The sequence below is a fragment of the Heptranchias perlo genome, chromosome 31 (genome assembly GCF_035084215.1).
Source record: "Heptranchias perlo isolate sHepPer1 chromosome 31, sHepPer1.hap1, whole genome shotgun sequence".
NCBI classification, from domain to species: Eukaryota; Metazoa; Chordata; class Chondrichthyes; order Hexanchiformes; family Hexanchidae; genus Heptranchias; species Heptranchias perlo.
In genome coordinates, this window is record NC_090355.1 from 33,469,139 (window position 1) to 33,492,621 (window position 23,483).

The window sequence follows — 23,483 nt, forward strand, 5'->3', positions numbered from 1 at the left end:
CTAACAGCACTGTGGGAGAACCTTCACCACACGGACTGCAGCGGTTCAAGAAGGCGGCTCACCACCACCTTCTCAGGGGCAATTAGGGATGGGCAATAAATGCCGGCCTCGCCAGCGACGCCCACATCCCATGAACGAATTTTTTAAAAACTCCATGTGGTAGTGAGTTCCACATTCTCACCACTCTCTGGGTAAAGAAGTTTCTCCTGAATTCCCTATTGGATTCATTAGTGACTATCTTGTATTTATTGCCCCTTGTTTTGGGATCATTTAGGGAGCAGATTCAATCAACTTAAGTAACGCTGCGTTTACAACAACACCTGGCTCTTAAATCATTGTGCTACGTCACGTTTGTTTAAGTGGTAACTTAGGTCGTGCAGTTACTGTTGGATCTTTTGTACGGTTAACGCATCAATAAATAAGATGACGGAGCGTTAGGAACCGTAGCAGTTCGGGACATGTATAAATTATAACCAGCTCAATAAAGTCCCATTTCATTCGACATGAGAGGAGCCTTTAACCGTCTTACTCTTGAATTGCAACCCATTTCTGAACATGGCCCCAGCGCAAGCTGCTCTCGACCCCGAGGGACAGAAAGGACGAGAGACCGATCTATCCGATTGATTCACTTCGAGTTTCGGACCAGATCTTGACAGCGGGGGAGGGGGAGGGAGTCCATGAATGGGATAGTCCTATATGGGCTTGATGGGCCGAATGACCTTTCCTCATTCGGCACTTTGTGTTCGTATGAATCTCTCCGTGAACTCGGGAGACCCAGAGGACAGGCTGGCAACAGTATCTGGTCTTTCTTTCTCTATTCTGTCTCTTATCGTTATGTTACTTATTTTAGAAATATCCTTATACTCTATTTATTTTAATTTAAAAAACACACACAATTGCCCTTCCCCCAGAGTATCGTGGACCCGCCCCCCCCTGCTCTTGAGCTGACTGCGATCCACATCCTTGAAATTTGGTGCGTGATTGGCTGAAAACTCGGTCTACGTATCGGTTGTTCAGCCAATCGAGCGCTCGGACTTTAAAGCTTGACCTCGCCCTATCGTTTTAATGTGAAGGTCAAACTCAGGAGGGTTTTAATGCAGGCTCCCTCCAAAACCAGCTATGTCATTAGACGCCATCCATGGGTCGCACTCTCGTCTCGGAGTCAGAAGGTCGTGGGTTCAAACCCCACTCCAGAGACTTGGGCACAATATCTAGGCTGACGCTCCCAGTGCCGGTACTGAGGGAGTGCCGCACTGTCGGAGGTGCCGTCTTTCAGATTGACGATACCGGATTCTTTTACTACATATGCATTTCATTAGAGGGGCACCTCGTAGGTATTCTCAAGATGAGATGTTAAACCGAGGCCCCGTCAGCCCTCTCAGGTGGACGTAAAGATTCCACGGCCACTATTTCGAAGAAGAGCAGGGGAGTTCTCCCTGGGGCCAATATTTATCCCTCAACCAACATCACTAAAACAGATGATCTGGTCATTATCACGTTGCTGTTTGTGGGATCTTGCTGTGCGCAAATTGGCTGCTGCGTTCCCCCACATTACAATGGTGACTACACTTCAAAGAAGTTCTTCATTGGCTGTGAAGTGCTTTAGGACATCCTGCGGTCGTGAAAGGCGCTATATAAATGCAAGTTTATTCCTTCATTCTTCCATTGGCAGTACCTATATAAAGGGCACCAATCACAGCAAGTAAACACTGTGATTTATTGCAATCTGTCTGCTTATGACTAATTACTGACTCGACTTTCAATTTTAAATTGCCCTGCACGGTTACAATAAACCAGACACACCATCTAATACAGCGCAGAAAACACACTCGTGCATCAAACCAAATCAGATTCACTGTTAGATTACTTTCTGGTAAAGGTACTTTGCTTTCCAGAATAACTCCCAATTTCTTCAGCGATCAACAGAAAGGAGCCCGACACAGAAAAGGAAACGCTCATTGCGGCAAAAAGCCCAGCGAGCGGGACTGAAGAGGACCAGCTCAGCTCCGGTGGATTTGGACTCACCCATTGCAGATGTGATCCAGCACCTGCTCACAGCTGTTGAGGAACATCAGGCACCAGATCACTGCTGGAGTCCAGGGTGAGCGACAGTCTGTCAGGGCCCTTGGGATGACAGTGCGTGACTCACTATAAAGCCAATCGCCAACTTAGATACATGGCACCAGAGAGGGACAGGTCCCATTAAAGAAAAAACCTTCTCTTCCACTTTCATACATTTTCCTAATTTGAATCTTTGGCTGTTCAGCAGCTGCTCCCCTGCCCCCACTCCACCTCCATTAAAAGAAAGTCCTGCATTTATATAGCGCCTTTCATGACCTCAGGATGTCCCAAAAGCGCTTTACAGCCAATGAAGTACATTTGAAGTGTAGTCACTGTTGTAATGTAGGAAACACGGCAACCAATTTGCACACAGCAAGATCCCACAAACAGCAACGACCAGATTGTTGGTTTTAGTGATGTTGTTTGAGGGATAATAGTGGCCAGGACACCGGGGGGAACTCCCCTGCTCTTCAAAAGATCGCGGGATCTTTAACGTCCACCTGAGAGGGCAGACGGGGGGCCTCGGTTTAACATCTCATTGAAACCGACCTCCAAAACATTAGTATCTCAGCAACTGTCTTGGTGACAAATGAAAACGCTGGAGTCAATGTGCCCAGAGCAGAGGTCCCTGAGAGTCAGGTCCACATCTCTCTCTCTGTCTCTCTCTCTCTCTCTGACAAACAATAGAATCAAGATGGCTTTTGCTTCAAAATATAAATGATCTTCAGTGCTCAGATATATTCAGTAAGTGGTGTTGCTGGAATTTGAATTAAGTGCGACGAATGCTATTTCCATAGTATTAAGAGCTGCCTATTTAACCCTTCGCAGTAACAGCTCAATACGTTCAGAGACAATACCAGGCAGCAAGCTGGTTTTATTCACATGCTCTGAGCATAGAGACTTAGTTATTGGCAGGGGAATCCGGGCCAATATTCACCCCATAACCAGCATCATTAAAACAGATAACCTGGTCGTTGCTGTTTGTGGGATCTTGCTGTGCGCAAATTGGCCGCCGTGTTTCCTACGTTACAACAGCGACTACACTTCAAAAAGTACTTCATTGGCTGTAAAGCGCTTTGGGACATCCTGAGGTCGTGAAAGGCGCTATATAAATGCAAGTTCTTTCCCTCTATTGTGTTTTATGAATGACACCCTGTGTGGGTAAAACAAACATTCAGCTTTGACTGTATCGGATGCTGTTTCTATTCCATAGCAACCATTTGAAGAAAAAATATTTACGGTGATTTCATGTCGGCGTAATGTCAAGTGAATCAAATAGTCCACAGAATCCCATCGATGTAGGAGAGAGATTCCAGCCGTTAACAGTCGGTGCTAGAAGGGTAGTGATAGAAGGAGAGAGGCAGGAGAACGTCAGGACTAGGAACCGAGGACGTCTCCCTAAAGCAGGGGAAGGAGAAAGGAATTTCCTTTGGTTCTCAAACAAGCGGTTAAAAAAAATAGCAGAATTAATTTAAAGTTTTAGATGTAGAGAAGATGTTTCCACTTGTGGGGGAGACCAAAACTCGGGGGTCATAAAGATAAGATAGTCAGTAATAAATCCAATGGGGAATTCAGGAGAAACTTCTTTACCCGGAGAGTGGTGAGAATGTGGAACTCGCTCCCACATGGAGTGGTTTAGGTGAATAGCACAGATCATTTAAGGGGAAGTTGAATAAATACATGAGGGAGAAAGGAATAGAAGGATATGCTGACAGGGTGAGATGAAGAGGGTTGAGAGGAGGCTCATGTGGAGCATAAACACCAGCATGGACCTGTTGGGCCGAATGGCCCGTTTCTGTGCTGTAAATTCTATGTGTTCCATTCAGGGATACATAGACCTTAACCTAACTTACCAGCCTCTCACATCTGAAAGGCACAATAGTTAAACAGGAGGTGGGGATAGTGAGGGGGACAGAACAGGACCAGGTCACGGGGCCAGAGATGTTCAACAAATGGTCGCCCTGGTCTTGGGCACCAAGCTGTGTTTGGAATTCTCCACCTCCCGTTCAGCTGGCCTTCTAGATTCTGAGCATTTCCACATTTAACACTCCAGAAAAAGTCACCCGTCATGAAACAAACAATTAATTCAAAAGGCCCAATCTCAGTTAAACGAACCATCCTTGTGCAGTTCGTGATTTTACAAAGTTAACACTCTGACCAACATCCTCCCTCAACCAAACAGCACCAAAAACAGATTAAAGGACGTGCATTTATATAGCGCCTTTCATGACCTCAGGACGTCCCAAAGCGTTTCACGGCCAATGAAGTACTTTTGAAGTGTAGTCACTGTTCTAATGTAGGAAACGCATGAGCCAATCTGCACACAGCAAGATCCCACAAACAACAATGAGATAAGTGACCAGCGAGTCTGTTTTTTGGTAGTGTTGGTTGAGGAACAAATGTTATTCGGACACCAGGGCCTTTAAATTCTATGCAGAGGGAGAGAGAAGTGGGTGTTGACAGCTTCTGCAGCTTATCACACAGAGTGTGTGGGGTGAAGGAGAAGTCAGAAGAGACAAAGAGGATTAGGTATCGTCCAGAGCCTCTGCCGGCCCTTCCCGCGATGGCCAGCCCGCTCTCTTCAAGGCGAGGTGTGGGGGAGGGATGTGCAGGCGGACTCTTCCTCCTGCAGTGGCAGCCTGTTACCTGCTGTAAGTGTGCGACCTTCTCCTATAAGGGTGAAGGTGGATAGAGGATAGATGGAGAGAAACTATTTCCTCTGGTGGGGGGAGTCCAGAACAAAGGGGGTGTCACCTTAAAATTAGAGCTCGGCCGTTCAGGGGTGATGTCAGGAAGCACTTCTTCACACAAAGGGGAGTGGAAATCTGGAACTCTCTCCCCCAAAAAGGCTGGGGGTCAATTGAAAATGTCAAAACTGAGATTGATGGATTTTTGTTGGGTAAGGGGATTAAGGGATATGGAACCAAGGCGGGTAAATGGAGTTAAGATACAGATCAGCCATGATCTAATAGAATGGCGGAACATGCTCGAGGGGCTGAATGGCCTCCTCCTGTTCCTATGTTCCTTTGTTCCTAAGAGTGGAATGTGTTAGTGAGAGTCTTGTGGGGTGTTTGGAGAATGTGGCTGTTATTGTCGACTGGCTGATAGATGTGAGTTGTGGGTTACTGAGGGTTGTAATTATGATGGGTGTGAGCAGGGGGGGGAGGAACCTTCCTGTGGGTAATATGGTGGCTCCAAGTGGAGTCTGTGCGAGTGGGACTGAGGGAACTTCCGAAAAGGGGGCAGCGATGCCCTTTGAAGTGAGAATGGCTCAGTGCCAATTGGTTCCACATTTGTGGAGTATTACATCGTGACCTGGTGACCTCTGGGAGGCGGATCGAGATGGTCTAAAGTCACGTCCGGCATGACCTTTGAACTAGGACCAATGTCTGAGATTCACCACTTTGTGTGAAACACAGGTCCAGTATTTGAGCTCACGCACGCACACACAGACACACACACACACAGACAGACAGACACACACACACACAGACACACACACACACACAGACACACACACACACAGTCACACACACACACAGACAGACAGACACACACACACACAGACACACACACAGACACAGACACAGACACAGACACACACACAGACACACACACACACACACAGACACACACACACACAGACAGACAGACACACACACACACACACAGACACACACACACAGACACACACACAGACACACACACACAGACACAGACACACACAGACACACACACAGACACAGACACACACACAGACACACACACACACAGACACACGCACACAGACAGACAGACACACACACACACAGACACACACACACAGACACAGACACACACAGACACACACACACACAGACACAGACACACACACACAGACAGACAGACACACACACACACAGACACACACACACACAGACACACACAGACACACAGACACAGACAGACACACACACATACACACACACACAGACTCCCCAAATACACCTGGTTTATATCAAGCTTTTCAGCAGCAGAAACTGCATTTGAAACATATCAAAAGCTTGAAAACAATAATTTGATATTTTAATGTGCGTGGGTTTTAAATTGATTGACCATCCAAACAGTTTATGTCGTTTTGTGCGATCTTTATACTGAATCAGGGATTTTTCTCCATGGAAGTGTTGATAATTAGGGAAGTGGCTCTTTTCACAGAATGATAGAAAATTTACGGCACAGAAGGAGGCTATTCGGCCCATCGTGTCCGCGCCGGCCGAAAATGAGCCACCCAGCCTAATCCCACTTTCCAGCACTTGGTCCGTAGCCCTGTAGGTCACTGAATTTCAGGTCCACATCCAGGTACTTTTTAAATGAGTTTGAGGGTTTCTGCCTCTCCCACCCTCTCAGGTAGTGAGTTCCAGACCCCCACCACCCTCTGGGTGAAAAGATTTCTCCTCAGCTCCCCTCTAATCCTTCTACCAATCACTTTAAATCTATGCCCCCTGGTTATTGACCTCTCTGCTAAGGGAAATAGGTCCTTCCTATCCATTCTATCTAGTCCCCTCATAATTTTGTGCACCTCAATTAAATCTCCCCTCAGCCTCCTCTGTTCCAAAGAGAACAACCCCAGCCTCTCCCTGGGATCCCATGGGCTTGTACTTTTTTGATCAGTCTGCCATGTGGGACCTTGTCAAAAGCCTTGCTAAAATCCATGTACACTACATCAAACGCGTTACCCTCATCGACCCTCCTTGTTACCTCCGCAAAAAATTCAATGGTTACTGTGCAGAATTCTAAACCTCGAACAGGTGGCAATCTTATCTTCAGGTATTGTTCTCACCCCTTTCAAAATCACCATCATAACCCACCCTCCAGAAAACATCTACCTTTGTCTCCTCTATCCTCCCAGTTATTCTACCTCTAACCTGCCCTGTCTCTCAGTTCCTTGAATATCTCATTGCCCCCCAACTACACACTTAGCTCACTCCCCACTCTCTCCCATTCAGTCACCAAACAGTTCTCAGCTCCAAAACATAGAATTACATCGAATGTACAGCACAGAAACAGGCCATTCGGCCCAACTGGTCCATGCTGGTGTTTATCCTCCTTACGAGCCTCCTCCCTCCCTACTTCATCTCACCCTATCAGCATATCCTTCTATTCCTTTCTCCCTCATGTGTTTCTCTAGCTTCCCCTTAAAGGCATCTATACTATTCGCCTCAAACACTCCTTGTGGTAGTGAGTTCCACATTCTCACCACTCTCTGGGTAAAGAAGTTTCTCCTGAATTCCCTATTGGATTTATTAGTGACTATCTTATATTTTATGACACCGAGTTTTAGATTCCCCCATAAGCAGAAACATTTTCTCTACGTCTACCCTATCAAACCCTTTCATTATCCTAAAGACCTCTATCAGGTCACCTCTCATTCTTCTCTATTCTAGAGAAAAGAGCCCCAGCTGGTTCAGTCTTTCCTGATAGGTTGTAACCTCTCAGTTCTGGTATCCTTGTAAATCTTTTTTGCACTTTCTCCAGTGCCTCTGTACCCTTTTTGTAATATGGATGGAGACCAGAACTGTGCACATTCTGGCCAAGGTTACCAGTAACACCCTGTGTGACTACGACCGTGGCTTGCTGGCCCTTTTCAGCCTCCTTGACCATTCTGCCACCTTCATTCTCTTCAATCGCCTCTCAACGGTTCCACACACTCAATCCTTGGTCCCCTCTCTCGTCCGTCAGCTAAGTATTACAACAACAGCAGCAGCAACAACTTGTATTTATATAGCGCCTTTAACGCAGTAAAACGTCCCAAGGTGCTTCACCGAGCCAAAGAAAGAGACGTTAGGACAGGTGACCAAAAGCTTGGTCAAAAAGAAGTAGGTTTTAAGAAGCGTCTTAAAGCAGGAGAGAGAGAGGCAGAGAGGTTTAGGGAGGGAATTCCAGAACTTAGGGCCCAGACGGCTGAAGGCACGGCCGCCAATGGTGGGGTGACCAGGAATGTCATCAGCTCCCATGTGTAAGCTGATGGCAGTCTGCCTTCACCACTGACACTCGGGCGATTGGTGCAATATCTGACCGCTCCTCCAACTGGACAAGTTGAATCTTGCAACTTTGGTAAAATAAAGACTTGCATTTATATAGCGCCTTTCACGACCTCAGGACATCTCACAGCGCTTTACAGCCAATGAAGTACTTTATGTAATGTAGGAATATATTGTGGTGCACAAGGCATTGCAGCTGTGTGGGAGCAGGCCAGATGGACCAGAGGGTCTATTCCTGTCCATTGTACGAGGGAGGGGGAGAGAAGGACAGATGTGAACGTTGGTGACTCCAGCTGTTTGCATCCACCTTCTCGTAGCTGTTAAGAACATCGGCAGATGTGAGAAAAGGCCTCCTACTGTAAATCACTTCAACAAGACAACCAGTACAGTGGCATCAATCATTTTAATGATTACAGTACAACTAGCTACAAGGCAGCGAGTACAAACAATGCCTCTTTCAATCCTTTGGCGACCATGTACTGAAACTCTTTGCTCCTGTTCTGCCTTTCCTCCTTACATCAGTTCTTTCTGTACCCGCCAAACGTCACATGACCATGCCATCATCCGCCCTCAGTCGATCAGTGGCACAACAGCCCATTGAACCCATATAAGGACAGGCTTCTGCTCTATTTCTCCCCAACTCTTTTCAGCAGTTTTCCAACAGACACAACTTCAAACAAACTGCAGTAGGTCAGTTTAGGATTACACTATGTTCCTTGCGGCAGGGGTGTGGTTTGTGGCTGGTGGGGGGGTGTGGAGTGGGTGGGGTCTCGGAGATGCAGAGGTCCGAGTATTCCCATTGAATTATTCTTTAATGTAACAAAGCAGGCGGCCACGAGCTGAGAGACGATTTGTGTTTTCATCAATAGAGAAGACAAGGTTTTGTGTGTGACGTAACTTTAATCTTGTTTCTTTTTTAAAAAAGGTCAAGTTGGGAACTGCCAGATCTTCGAGATGGAAACATTTGGGCAATAAGTGACTCTGATGGGGTGAATTATCCCTGGTACGGCAACACGACAGAAACCCACACCATTGTGGGCCCCACCAAAAGGGAAGTCCGCTTTACTGTCAGCATGAATGACAACTTCTATCCCAGTGTCACCTGGGCTGTCCCCACCAGCAAGTCCAACATAGCCCATCTGACCAGTATTACGAGAGACCAAAGTTTCACCACCTGGCTGGTGGCCTGCAACCATGGCACGGGCGAGATCATCGTCTTGCAGACGGTCAAATGGAGAATGAAGCTTCACATTGCGGTGGACCCAAGGAGAGCGCTGGGGCAGCGTGCCAAGTTAATGGAGCCTATCAACCAGGAGCGCCCTCTGATCCTCAGCAAGAACGAGCTCATCTCACCTAACGTGCTGCTGAAACCCAATGCAAACGACGCTCAGGTACTGATGTGGCGGCCAACGAGCGGGAACCCTGAGGTGGTCATTCCTCCAAAGAACTGACGGCTGCAAACCACGAGTGACGTGTTGACTCTGGTGAAACACAACACGGGACTAGGTGCCCGAATCAACGCAAATGCACTAACCATGCAAGAATTACAACTGCCCTACCTTAAACCCAAATGGTGGGGGTGGGGGGCCAGGTGGGGGGGGGGGAGCATCACTGTGCTGTAATCTGGGTTTTGTTTGCTGAGCTAAAGGCCATCGCACTGTGGGATCATCCCATCTTAAGACTTTTGGTTTAGTTTCTGGTCCTCTGTTGAAGCATTGCACAACTCAAAAGTAAATGTTATTGAATGTCAGTCGAAACTGGAATGCACTTGCACACGAACAAATTTTGCGAATTTTTGTTTTTGTAAAAAAAAAACCTGTCTCCAAGCCATGCTGCCTTACGTTAGCGAAAGCTTCTCATTGCAGACGTTTGCCTTAAAAAAGAGTCAAAGTATTTCATCATGAATATAAACTGAATGCTGTCTCGTTACAAGCTGCAATATACGATAGTAAACCAGCCTGCTCCCACTCTCTAGAGAGTCTTTCTTTCATGTATAAACCTGAATAGTTTTCATTATTATAAGTGGGGGGGGGAGAGGGGGTCCCAAAAATATGGGACCGAATCAACTAGGTGCAAAACCCACTTAACATCACTTGAGACTAAAACAAAAGATGACCATGTCTGGAATAGGAGGTCCATTTAAAATAAATGGTCAACTTAGTCCAAACAAAGTAGACCTCATTTTTCAAACATCTGGGTTCCTGAGGACCACCTATTTGAACATCTGGTGGATTACTGAGATTTCTTATACTATGATTTCCATTTTCATGATGATTGATGGTTGTTGCAGCTTCAAAGGTCTGTGTTACAGCCTATTACTGGGAGGAGTCAGTGACATGAAGCCAGAGGGTTAAAGGCTCCTCCAAGACCAGTGTCATTGTCTCTGGGCAAGACTTGGAAAGCTACACTGGTCCACACTAGGGAGGGAGGTGAACATATTGTCAGTTTTCCTACATGTTTACCACAGGGATATGGGTGTGCATGTGTATATGTGCATCCATATATTTTTACTCTCACCTCTCCCCAATTCCAATCATAGAATTACATAGAATTTATAGCATAGAAACAAGCCATTCGGCTCAACTGGTCCGTGCCGGGTTTATGCTCCACATGAGCCTCCTCCCTCCCTACTTCATCTCACCCTATCAACATATCCTATTCCTTTCTCCCTCATGTGTTTATCTAGCTTCCCCTTAAATGCATCTATACTATTTGCCTCAACTACTCCAAATGGCAGTGAGTTCCACATTCTAACCATTCTCTGAGTAAAGAAGTTTCTCCTGAATTCCCTATTGGATTTATTAGTGACTATCTTATATTAATGATCTCTAGTTCTGGTCTCCCCCACAAGTGGAAACATCTTCCCTACGTCTACCCTATCAAACCCCTTCATAATTTTTAAAGACCTCTATCAGGTCACTTCTAACTAACTGCTCTGAGAAGAGGGTCTTCAGTGAGCAAATTATAGTCAACATGTGCCAGGGATGAGGTGGCAGGGGCAAAGAAGATTTTGAGGCATCAACTACAACACGTCAGTCAGTGGTAGAGTTCTAACCCTCCGGGATTGTCCTGGAATCTCAGGAATTGAAGATTAATCTCCTGGACACTGCTGCGAGTCTATTCGCTCTCTGATTGGCCGTGGGGAGGCGGGGTGCCGTGAGGATGGACATGTTGGGTGACCAATGGGGGAAGAGTAAGGGGTGGAGCAGTTGGCGGGAGGAGGTCTTGTGAGGAAACCTCCAGGAATACATCCGGCCAGAGTTGGCGACCACTAGTCATTGGTAATATACCCAGGGCATTTGTTTTGTAAATGGTGGAATCTCCTGCTTCGGGCCCAGGTGTTGATAACGCCTGAATGGATCAAAACGGGTCTCCCTGTGTCTCCCTCTCCCCTCCCTCCCTTATCATCATAGTATCATAGGTACGGCACGGGAGGCCATTCGGCCCCTCGTGCCTGTGGTGGCTCTTTGAAAGAGCTATCCAATTAGCCCCATTCCCCTGCTCTTTCCCCATCGTCCTATAAATGTTTTCCTTGTTAAGCTTCAGGAATGAGAACAGTGTTAAGAGTAATCAATCTTCGAGCCTGCAATGTTATTTATTGAATTATGTGGCTATAAAGTTTTTGCAAATGATTTAACAGCTTGGAGATGTTGCCATTACTGTGATATATTGCAGCATTCCCACCTGACACTCAAATCCAGAATGGGTCTGTGTTTTCATCTGAAACTGTGAAAGCTGCAAACACAAAGAAAAAAATGTTCTTTGAAAAGAATTATTAAAAAAAAGAGGAAAAAGTTAAAGTCTCTGGACTCTCACTAATCCTCATCGTTATCCTCCGGGTCACATGGAGGAGGAGATGGAGCCAGTTTTCCACAATGTACCGTAGAATCAGATGATTGGAGGTGGCCTTACCCCTTTAAGATAGAAAGAACTTGCATTTATATAGCGCCTTTCACCACCTCAGGATATCCCAAAGCGCTTTACAGCCACTGAAGTACTTTTTGAAGTGTAGTCACTGTTGTGATGTAGGAAACGCAGCAGCCAATTTGCGCACAGCAAGATCCCACAAACAGCGACCAGATAAATGACCAGATAATCTGTTTTTAGTGATATTGGTTGAGGGATAAATATTGGCCCCAGGACACTGGGGAGAACTCCCCCTGCTCCTCTTTGAAATAGTGGCCGCGGGGATCTTTCTCGTCCACATTCTACCTGAGGGAGTGCTGCACTGTTGGAGGTGCCAATCTCTGAAGAAAATGCTAACTATCCGACGGCCTGTTCAACTGGATGTTAAAGATCCCACGGCACTAAATAATGAAGAAGAGCAGGGAGTATTCCTCAACCAACACCACCACCAGTTGATTAACTGGTCTTTCATCTCTTAGTTGCACTTGGGATCTTGCTGTGTGCACTGTGGTTTCTGCATCATCTCTCCGCCTCCCTCTCCTCCTTTAAGATGCTCCTTAAAACTTACCCCTTTGACCAAACACTTGTCCTAATGGCTCCTTCTTTGGCTCGGTGTCAATTTTTGTCCGATTACGCACCTGTGAAGCACCGTGGGACGTTTTGCTACGTTAAAAGGCGCTATATAAATGCAAGTTGTTGTGGTTGTTACATTTACTCACATAACAACAGTGTCTGCACTTCAAAGTAATTGGTTCTGAAGTGCTTTGATTTGTTTGCGATGTAATAAGGCCGTAGAAACGCAAGTCCCTTCTTTCAAGTGCTCCCAACATGGCCATTTTCATCCATCGTCACCATAGAGTCATAGAGTTATACAGCACGGATAGAGGCCCTTCGGCCCATCGTGTCCGCGCCGGCCATCAGCCCTGTCTACTCTAATCCCATATTCCAGCATCACGGCCCTCCTCCCACGAATGAGAGAAACTTCTTTCGAGACAGGCCAGCAGAGGCCGGTCCCACTGAGCGTTTGGCAATAATTGTTCCTTTCAGTCAGTTTAATTCACCTTCACTCGAAGGGTTTTCTGGATGAGAGAGGTGTTTCGACACTTCCAACATCCGTGAGTAACATCAGAGAATGTCCAAATCACCACAATTCAAAAAACAATGAACTTACTTGAGGGAACAGCTCAAGTTAAGCAGGTTTCTCTACATTCTAAGTCACTTTATAACATCCATTGTTGAAAAGCTACCGTGCATTTTTGCTGATGTCATTAGCTGAGACTGCCCACATTTCACAAAGGCGGAAGGCTATTAAAGATCACAGCACTGCCGGTCGAGCGACCTGCTTTAATTAGCACTGACACAATGGTGATTATCAAGCTATTGTCGAGGGAGTGCATTCATTTTGTCAACTCAATTACAGCCAGATTGTGGCAGCCAAGTTTCACTCTCGCCTCTGATCAGAACGTCGTGGGTTCGAGTCCCAGAGACTTGAGCACAAAATCCAGGCCGACACTCCCAGTGCAGTGCTGAGAGAGTGCTGCACTGTCGGAGGTGCCGTCTCTTGGATGAGACGCTAAACCGAGGTCCCGTCTGCCCTCTCGGGTGGATGTAAAAGATCGCTTGGTCATTATGTCGAAGAAGAGTGGGGGAGTTCTCCCCGGTGTCCTGACCAATATTTATCCCTCAACCAACACCACTGATACAGATGATCTGGCCATTTATCTCCTTGCTGTTTGTGGGACCTTGCAGTGCGCAAATTGGCTGCCTTGTTTCCTACAGTCATCAGCCTAGCTGATGGGGACGACGGCCTCCTCAAACAGTGACAAGGATCTTGACTGAAATGATTTGGTCAGTCCCAACCTGGTCCTAGTCAGTCCAAGTCCACAGCACTAAACTCCCTCTAGTTAGCACCAAATCTAGGGTTGCCAACCCTCCAGGATTGTCCAGGAATTGAATATTAATCTCCAGGACACTACCACAAGCGAAAACCCGGGAGAAAACTCATAGGGGCATTAAAAATATTGGTTGTTTTTTTCCCATTTTCTTTTTGTTTATTAGATATAAAAATATCGGAGATGGCGGTGGGGGGGTGGGGGAAGGCTGTTTGACTGACAGTCAAGAATCATCCAATCGGGTAATGAAGAGTTTGTTCTCTTTCCGATTGGCCATGGGAAGGCGGTGCCTGTGAAGATGGGCCTGTCGGGTGACCAATGGCAGGAGCTTGGGAGGGTCATGTGACGAAACCTCCAGGATTACATTCAACCGGAGTTGGCAACCCCCGAGTGCTGGGTGATGCTGAAGACCTCATATGGGGGAAGTGGAAAAAAAAATAGTTGAGGGAGCGAGGTGGGATAAATATAATCGGGATTTAAGGCATTGTCAGTTGTTGTGCTAACTCTGGTGGTAATGCCTGCTAGACCTCACTGCCAGGCCTCTCTTAAAAAGCTCAAACTGTGAGCCAGCTAGTCACACTCTACTCCTGTGATTATTGTTTTATTTGTTAGATCTTATTTGTTATCGGATTAGTTTAAGTATTTGGTGCATTCTATAACTGTCATCAAAGTCGTGAAATATGTAACCAATGGTGACAGCAATAATATCCACTCAGGTATTTGACACTGGAGAGTTTGATGTTACAATAATGGGTGAAATATCACTGGAAATCCAATATAATTCACCTGAGACCAGGGCACCGGGCTCATTTAAGACACGGCTACGTGTTTTTTTTACGGGAAGTTGGTGGGGTAGGGTGGGTCAAATGGGCTGAAGGGCCTCCTCCATCCCAAACCTATCTCGTGATCTACGCAATACTGGAACGCAGGGGCACTACATTTAGAGATATCAAACCGCAGAACAAGGACTGAAAGTTCACCCCTCACAGGTTCAGGAAGACACACACACACACACTGGGAGCAGTGTTTTCTGTGCAGTGTCACACTACTGCAAGATATCTCACCCACAACTCATACTGGCTTCTTGCAAACATCAGGAGAAAATCAACAGACCAGCGTTCGTTCAACTGATGGACTACGTCTGCTGTCAGGTGACCAAAGAAAAGCTGCCTGTCTGGAAAGTTAGCAGCGCTGTCCCTGTAATATTCAGCACTTTTTGTTTTAAAAACACGCACCACATCTGGAAATGCAGCTGGACAGGGCTGTGCTGATGTGTCCTGCGTGAGAGAGGGAACGAGGATAAAGTTCGTTGGCAGAGTGGGGTTATCAGAGAAGAATATACAGTGAGAAACATCAGGAACTTGAGGTGTTGGGTCAGTACAGCTGTGTACTCGATGCTCCGTCCCACTGTCGATCCGATTGTAACACTGTGAGCACTGCCCCCTGCCCCACTCTGTAAATCTGTTATGAACCATAGAGTCATAGAGTTATACAGCACGGATAGAGGCCCTTCGGCCCATCGTGTCCGCGCCGGCCATCAGCCCTGTCTAATCCCATATTCCAGCATTTGGTCCGTAGCCTTGTATGCTATGGCATTTCAAGTGCTCATCCAAATGCTTCTTGAATGTTGTGAGGGTTCCTGCCTCCACAACCCTTTCAGGCAGTGAGTTCCAGACTCCAACCACCCTCTGGGTGAAAAAGTTCTTTCTCAAATCCCCTCTAAACCTCCCGCCTTTTACCTTGAATCTATGTCCCCTTGTTATAGAACCCTCAACCAAGGGAAAAAGCTCCTTAGTATCCATCCTATCTGTGCCCCTCATAATTTTGTACACCTCAATCATGTCCCCCCTCAGCCTCCTCTGCTCCAAGGAAAACAAACCCAATCTTCCCAGTCTCTCTTCATAGCTGAAGCGCTCCAGCCCTGGTAACATCCTGGAGAATCTCCTCTGCACCCTCTCCAAAGCGATCACATCCTTCCTGTAGTGTGGCGACCAGAACTGCACACAGTACTCCAGCTGTGGCCTAACCAGTGTTTTATACAGCTCCATCATAACCTCCTTGCTCTTATATTCTATGCCTCGGCTAATAAAGGCAAGTATCCCATATGCCTTCTTTACCACCTTATCTACCTGTTCCGCCGCCTTCAGGGATCTGTGAACTTGCACACCAAGATCCCTCTGACCCTCTGTCTTGCCTAGGGTCCTCCCATTCATTGTGTATTCCCTTGCCTTGTTAGTCCCTCCAAAGTGCACCATGATGTGGAGATGCCGGTGATGGACTGGGGTGGACAAATGTAAGGAATCTTACAACACCAGGTTATAGTCCAACAGTTTTATTTGAAAATCACAAGCTTTCGGAGGCTTTCTCCTTCGTCAGGTGAGTGTGTGATTCCTTGAAATTTATCGCATATATAGTCAGAGAACAATGCCTGGTGATTACAGATAATCTTTCCAACTGCCCGTTGTCAAGGCAATCAAAGGAATTGAATAGTGTTCAGACAGAGAGACATTAGATACAAGACAACTGAATATACATACGGCCAGAACCAAAGACAGAGAGACTGTAATAAACCAGTCACTGAATTAGGTCATTCTCTGTCAAATTCCAATCTATTCACAGCTCATTAATTCCAGCTATACCCAAATCTGGTTGGCTGTTTTGTCCCTGTGCTGGTCCATCACATTAAACCCAGTCCTACAGTCCTTCACATGGTGTGTTATTACTATTACCTGGTCTCTGGTTTACCTGCTGGCCCCATTCTACCTTTTCTTTGCAGAGTGTAGGGATGGAAATCACAAGGGGAGGCGGGGCATGCCCAGAAGACGCAAGTTGACCCCAACATAATGGCGGCTGTTGGTACAGTAACATTATACACCAGTCCCCCAACCCTAAGATGTGGATTCAGTACCTGTGAGGGATAGACCAGTCGGACAGAGTATGTGACTTACAATGTCATGATGTGGAGATGCCGGTGGATGGACTGGGGTTGACAATTGTAAACAATTTTACAACACCAAGTTATAGTCCAGCAATTTTATTTTAAATCCACAAGCTTTCGGAGGCTTCCTCCTTCACACCGTTCACCTGAGGAAGGAGGAAGCCTCCGAAAGCTTGTGAATTTAAAATAAAATTGCTGGACTATAACTTGGTGTTGTAAAATTGTTTACAACTTACAATGTCCACCAGGACCTGGAGGAAGGCTGTTCCTGGAAGCCTATACAAGGCCCCACCCCCTCAACCGAGTGCGTTTTTTAAAAAAATACTGTTTCAGCGAGAGCTCCCCCACCTCCCCAACCCCCTTCAGCTGTTACTCACTCCTCGAATGTGAAGCAGGTGTCGCACTGATCTGGTCCCTCGCTCAGAATTTGGAGGAGCTAAAATTAAACTCAGCTTCAGCACAAATCCTCAGCGCACATTCCAGCCCCAGGCTAATTTTAGAAGTGAGCCGTCTCCTGGCCTGCAGCACGTCCTTGGGAACACAGCCATGTCCTGGGAATCCGTTACACGCAGACACCTAACCCGGGCAAGTGCTGCTGTGGGTGGGAGTGGGGGGGCGGGGGGAGACACTGCCATATGTTAACTCGTGACGACTTTCACATGACATTGACACGTCAGGTCAGGAGGGGGAAGAATGGCCAAGAAGATTCCTGTTAAAGCGAGATTCATGTTAATGTCACGGTTTAACTGGGAGAAGAGACTCGGGTGAGATATCATGGGATCAGTTTGAGCTGCCTCCAGTTAATTAATGAGGGCGCCAATGCATTTTGTGAATTCCCGTATCTGCCCTTTTGAGTCGTTAAAACCATAGAATTTTACAACACAGGAGGAGGCCATTCGGCCCATTGTGCCTGTGCTGGCTCTTTGCTAGAGCAATTCAAAACTAATCCCCCACGTTCTCCCCAAATCTTTTTTTTTCCCTCTGCTTCAAATACTTATCCAATTTTCCCTTAAAGGAGTAATTTAAAGGGGAAGCTAGATTAGTACATGAGGGAGAAAGGAATAGAAGGATATGCTGATAGGGTGAGATGAAGTAGGGAGGGAGGAGGCTCGTGTGGAGCATAAACACCGGCATGGACCAGTTGGGCCGAATGGCCTGTTCCTGTGCTGTAAATTCGATCACTCGTCAGATCACTCACCTGACGAAGGAGGAAGCCTCCGAAAGCTTGTGATTTTAAATAAATCTGTTGGACTATAACCTGGTGTTGTAAGACTCCTTACATTTGTCCACCCCAGTCCATCACCAGCATCTCCACATCGTAAATTCGATGTCATTGTATCCTTGCTTCAACAACCCTCCGTATAAAGACATTTCTCCCAATCTCTCTCCTCACTCTCTCTCTCTTAGTGATGATTTTAAATTGTCACTGACTCCCCAACCAGAGGAAATAGTCGTTTCCCTATTCACCCTATCAAAACCCTTCACCATTTTAATGACCTGTTTTTAAATCTCCTCATCCTTCCCTGCTCCAGTGAAATTAGTCCCAGAATCTCGTCTCTCCTCATAACGAGAGTTTCTTAACAACAGCTTGTATTTATATAGCGCCTTTAACATAGTAAAATGTCCCAAGGCGCTTCACAGGAGCGATTACCAAATGAAATTTGACACCGAGCCACATTAGGAGATATTACGACAGGTGACCAAAAGCTTGATCAAAGAAGTAGGTTTTAAGGAGCGTCTTAAAGGAGGAGAGAGAGGCGGAGAGGTTTAGGGAGGGAATTCCAGAGCTTAGGACGGAGGCAGCTATTAACCCATTTAAAATGGTGCTGGTGTTTATGCTCCACATGAGTCTCCTCCCACCCTCCTTCACCCTCTCACCCCATCCTTCTATTCCTTTCTCCCTCATGTGTTTATCGAGCTTCCCCTTAAATGCATCTATACTATTCGCCTCAACTACTCCATGTGGTAGCCAGTTCCACATTCTCACCACTCTCTGGGTAAAGAAGTTTCTCCTGAATTCCCTATTGGATTTATTAGTGACTATCTTATATTTATGGCCTCTAGTTTTGGTCTCCCCCACAAGTGGAAACATTTTCTCTACGTCTGCCCTATCGAACCATGATAATGTGATAATGATTTTAAAAAATGACCAGATAATCGGTTTTAGTGATGTTGGTTGATGGATAAATATTGGCCAGGACACTGGGGTTCTAATTCAGAATTAGAATGGTTCTCTTTTGTGCATCTCCCGTTTCCCCAGATTGCGAGGATCAACTTTCATTTTTGATCTTAGTACCTGTTAATTTACCTTCTTATAAGTTCGATAAATGTATCCATGGAGACTGGGAGGAGCAGCTGGTCAACGCACTATCCTTTCATCCTGCAACGTTGGGATGAACCCAGCCAGTCTCCTCTCTCCGTTCAGCTGTCCTATTGCCCAGGGAGTTTGGGACAGTCTCAGTCTAGTTCTCGGTGAGCAAGGAGTCACCAGGAGAAAATTGCCCACAAAGTGGCACTAAATCACCAACCTCGTTCAGACATAAGGAAGGCCGGTGCAGGAAATGGAACTGTTCACCAAAGTGCTCTCCCCCCAGAGGTTAGGAGGTGTTTAAGAGTGACTTCATAGAATCATAGAATGATCCAGCATAAAAGGAGGCCATTCAGCCCATCATGCCTGTGCTTTCTCTTTGAAAGAGTTATCCTCACTTCCCCCCTACTCTTTCCCCACAGCCCAGCAAATGTTTCCCCTTCAAGTATTTATCCAATTCCCTTTTGAAAGTTACTATTAAATCTGCTTCCACCGCCCTTTCAGGCAGCGCATTCCAGATCAGAACAACTCGCTGCATAAAAAAGTTTTTCCTCATCTCCCCTCTGGTTCTTTTGCCAATTACCCTAAAGTAAAGACTTAAGGTGGAAGCCCATTCGAAATTCCTTCCGACTGATCAGTCCCCACCAGCTTGTTGTCTCTAATGTAGCTGACAGTGAATTATAGAGAAGGCAGTGATTCGGAGACAGTTGTTTCACTCTGGGGGAGGGCTCCATAAATCTTTCTACCACCTGCTCTCATCACTTTTGAAAAATCGCTTCAGAAACGCATCATCTCCGATACTCTTCCCACATTTTACAATCCCTCCTGTACTGTGACGGCCCCGTGTCAGCATCAGGCACAATTCAGTGGGGCAGCTAAAGCTTCCTCTCTTGTCCCAGGGTTTGAAAACCCAATGCTACGAGGACAACTACAAGTCCCCTCTCCGCCATCCAGGAGGAAGGTCCCACCAGTAGAAACCGGGGAGCCTCTTCAAATTAAAAAAGTACATGTGTGTGAACTTAAATGACTGCTTCATTGTCACAACCCGTGTCCCGCAGTGCCCACCGATCACAGAAGGCTTCTGGTGAACTGACGAGCACCGTGTGGCCTTACTGTGGCCCGGGTGTGGTCTCCTTCGACACACTGTCCACTCCGGCCACAAGTGGGCCAACTGGAGCTACACAATTGTCCGACACCCTCGCCAGCGGGGTTACAGGAACCAAGCTCACGTGTAGGTTCGAGTCCCAGAGGCCAGCTGGTTGGAATATCTAAACCAGACAGGGTCCAGCTGCACTGCCTGATCGGGCCTACACGTGACTCCAGCCCCACACTATCTGGTTGACATCTAATGCCCTCTTTAGCGGACTGGCAAGCTCTTCAGTTGCATAAACGATTGCTCTTAAGGAAGGCAGCCTTAGGGGACAGGCGATAAATGAAGCCTTGTCAGTTTTACGATGAATGAATAAGTAATAATTCTGACCGGGCTTTGATAGGTCAACAATTGTTTAAACAATCCGCTGGTGTGTCACCTCAACCAGCACATGCACAAAATAACGACACGGGAGTCTGTCCACATAGATATGGCCGCACGCTGACAGAGACCTGCCAATCCGATTCCATCCCACAGTTCTCCTTCTTGACAGCAAACTATAACGTTCATGTTTTCAGCTGTTCAGAGCGGGCTGTTCACCATCTTCCTGTACCAATCAGACACTGCTCTCCACTGCTTTCTAATCTGTACCTGGATGTTGATGGTTAAAAAAGCAAACAGTATCATTATTGTATCTGACAATAGTACTGGAATGAAAAGACACTGACGTATTGCTGTGAAGGCGGCAGGCATTATGGTCGGAACAAATCAATCCAAGCTTCCCCGACAGCTCTGGGAATTTAGTGCTATCGTGTTTCACTGACTGGGGTGAGACAATACCCAGCACAGCTGGTACACTGTGACAGAGAGCAGCTCAGAGGTTTGAAGTTGCCAATTCAATATTAATAAAAGATAAAATATTTACGCTTTTAATATCTGCGGAGTCTGATGCAAAAATTTACCAACCGAGCTGGTCTTCTCAAACTATCCCTTCACTTACCCAACATGGGATGGGGGAAAGGCAACGCCCAATTTAAAGTATTGGTTTTAATTAAACCTTAGAGTTTGATGAAAGACCTGCGACATCAGGAAAAAATACAAAAAGGACACTTTAAGGTAAACAGGTTCAGTAAAGAGCGGATTGGACCTGGACACCAACAGTTTGCTAGTCGGTAGTTCTTCATGTCTGGTCACTAGTTAGACATCTTGCCCAAGGGGGTCGTAAGATTAAACCAGTGAAAACCAAACATTGGACTGATGTCAAGACGATCTTCACACAGTGTTTTCAAATCCCTCCATGGCCTCGCCCTTCCCTATCTCTGTCACCTCCTACGTCCCTCCGAGATCTCTGCGCTCCTCCAATTCTGGCCTCTTGCGCATCCCCGATTTTCATCACCCCACCAGCCCTCTGCTGCCTCGGCCCTGATCTCTGAAATTCCCACCCGAAACCTCTCCGCCTCCCTCTCCTCCTTTAAGACGCTCCTCAAAACCTCCCTCTTTGACCGAGCTTTTGGTCACCCGTCCTAATGCCTCCTTATGTGGCTCGGTGTCAAACCTTGTCTGATTTACGCTCCTGTGAAGCGCCTTGGGGACGTTTTATTACGTTAAAGGCGCTATATAAATGCAAGTTGTTGTTGTTGAATGGACTCTGGGTAGGGGAGAGCAGGCGGAAAACCCTAGAATGATTTCAGAGAAGCTGCAATGGCGGGGGTGGGGGAGGGACTGCCTATGGCTGAGCAAAGATGGGCCGTATGGCCTCTCTCACCTAGATTGATTTTGCGACATGCACGGTCCTGATTCTGTGTTTTCACTCTTGTGCTTATCGGTTATATTGTCTTGCTTGTTTAATATTTTTTTTTAAAAAGGCACTGGATTGAATGCAGAAATCTGATCTGCAACAGAAGGATGAGAAAGCAGTGAAAATGGTTGTCTCCAATTTGACCACTTCCTGACTCACGCCAGCTCTTCCTTCCGACGCTGTGTGGGGGAGGGGTGTGGGGGAGGGGTGAGGGGGAGGGGGTCAGGCTGCGTGTTCAGTCACAAAGAGAGCTGCAGAACGAAACCTGACAACTCACAAATGGTTCGGATAACGCGGCCAAATCCAAAACGACAATTAAAAGCCGACGAGCCGATTGAGATTGCTCACTCCAAATGTGTGGATTTATTGTTGCCGGTATGTCCAGCTCTCACATGCACCCAATGAGAGCAGCGTCAGTTGTGCCTCAATGTAACGGAGACGGTTCCTTCTGGCATAATGAGCAGCACTGGTGTGTCTGCACTCCCTGCCCAGACCCTCCCCTCTCTCCACTGGCACTCCCTCTGCAATCAGAGCCAATCTTTCCGCCTCTAGTTATTGTAGAGTTCGGTGCGATGTGCTGCGTTAATCTGCCTTTATACATGATGTGGAGATGCCGGTGATGGACTAGGGTTGACAATTGTAAACAATTTTACAACACCAAGTTATAGTCCAGCAATTTTATTTTAAATTCACAAGCTTTCGGAGGCTTCCTCCTTCCTCAGGTGAACGATGTGGAAATGAAATCCTCGAGGATTTCATTTCCACATCGTTCACCTGAGGAAGGAGGAAGCCTCCGAAAGCTTGTGAATTTAAAATAAAATTGCTGGACTATAACTTGGTGTTGTAAAATTGTTTACAATTGCCTTTATACAGCTAGAGGATATAAGAGCATTAAGTACGGGGAGTAGGCCATTCGGCCCCCTCGAGCCTGTTCTGCCATTCAGTCAGATCATGACTGATCAACTCCATTTCCCCGCCTTTGCTCCATATCCCTCGATACCCTCACCCAACAAAAATCTATCGATCTCAGTCTTGAAAGCTCCAACTGTTCCCCAGCATCCACAGCTTTTTAGAAGTACAGAGTTCCAGATTTCCACTCCCCTTTGTGTGAAGAAGTGCTTCCTGACATCACCCCTGAACGGCCTGGCTCTAATTTTAAGATTGTGCCCCCTTGTTCTTGACTCCCCCACCAGAGGAAATAGTTTCTCCGTATCTACCCGATCAAAACCTTTTAACATTTTAAACACCGTGATCAGATCACCCCTCAAGGGAATACAAGCCAAGTTTATGCAACCTGTCCTCATAATTTAACAAAGAGACTATTCCTTGAATTGGGACATTGATGGTGCTGTGATTACCGAGATGGACAAAAACCTTGCAGCAATAAACCCTCTTCAATGAACAGCGCAATACAAAAATATCCCAGAGTGGATCTCATTAAATAAGATATCCTTTCACCAAAAATAGATA

General features: G+C 46.5%; 1 protein-coding gene across 3 annotated transcripts in view; it reads left to right on the forward strand.

Annotated features, from left to right (window-relative positions):
* Positions 1 to 10,049, forward strand: part of fam78ab (family with sequence similarity 78 member Ab) — a 37,652-nt gene extending 27,603 nt beyond the window's left edge. For all 3 annotated transcript variants that reach the window (XM_067969928.1, XM_067969926.1, XM_067969927.1), the window contains exon 2: positions 9,007 to 10,049. In XM_067969928.1, the coding sequence (XP_067826029.1) occupies positions 9,155 to 9,532 (378 nt within the window). In that variant the 5' untranslated portion in view covers positions 9,007 to 9,154 and the 3' untranslated portion in view covers positions 9,533 to 10,049. The remainder of the gene's footprint in view (positions 1 to 9,006) is intronic.
* Positions 10,050 to 23,483: the final 13,434 nt, after the last annotated feature.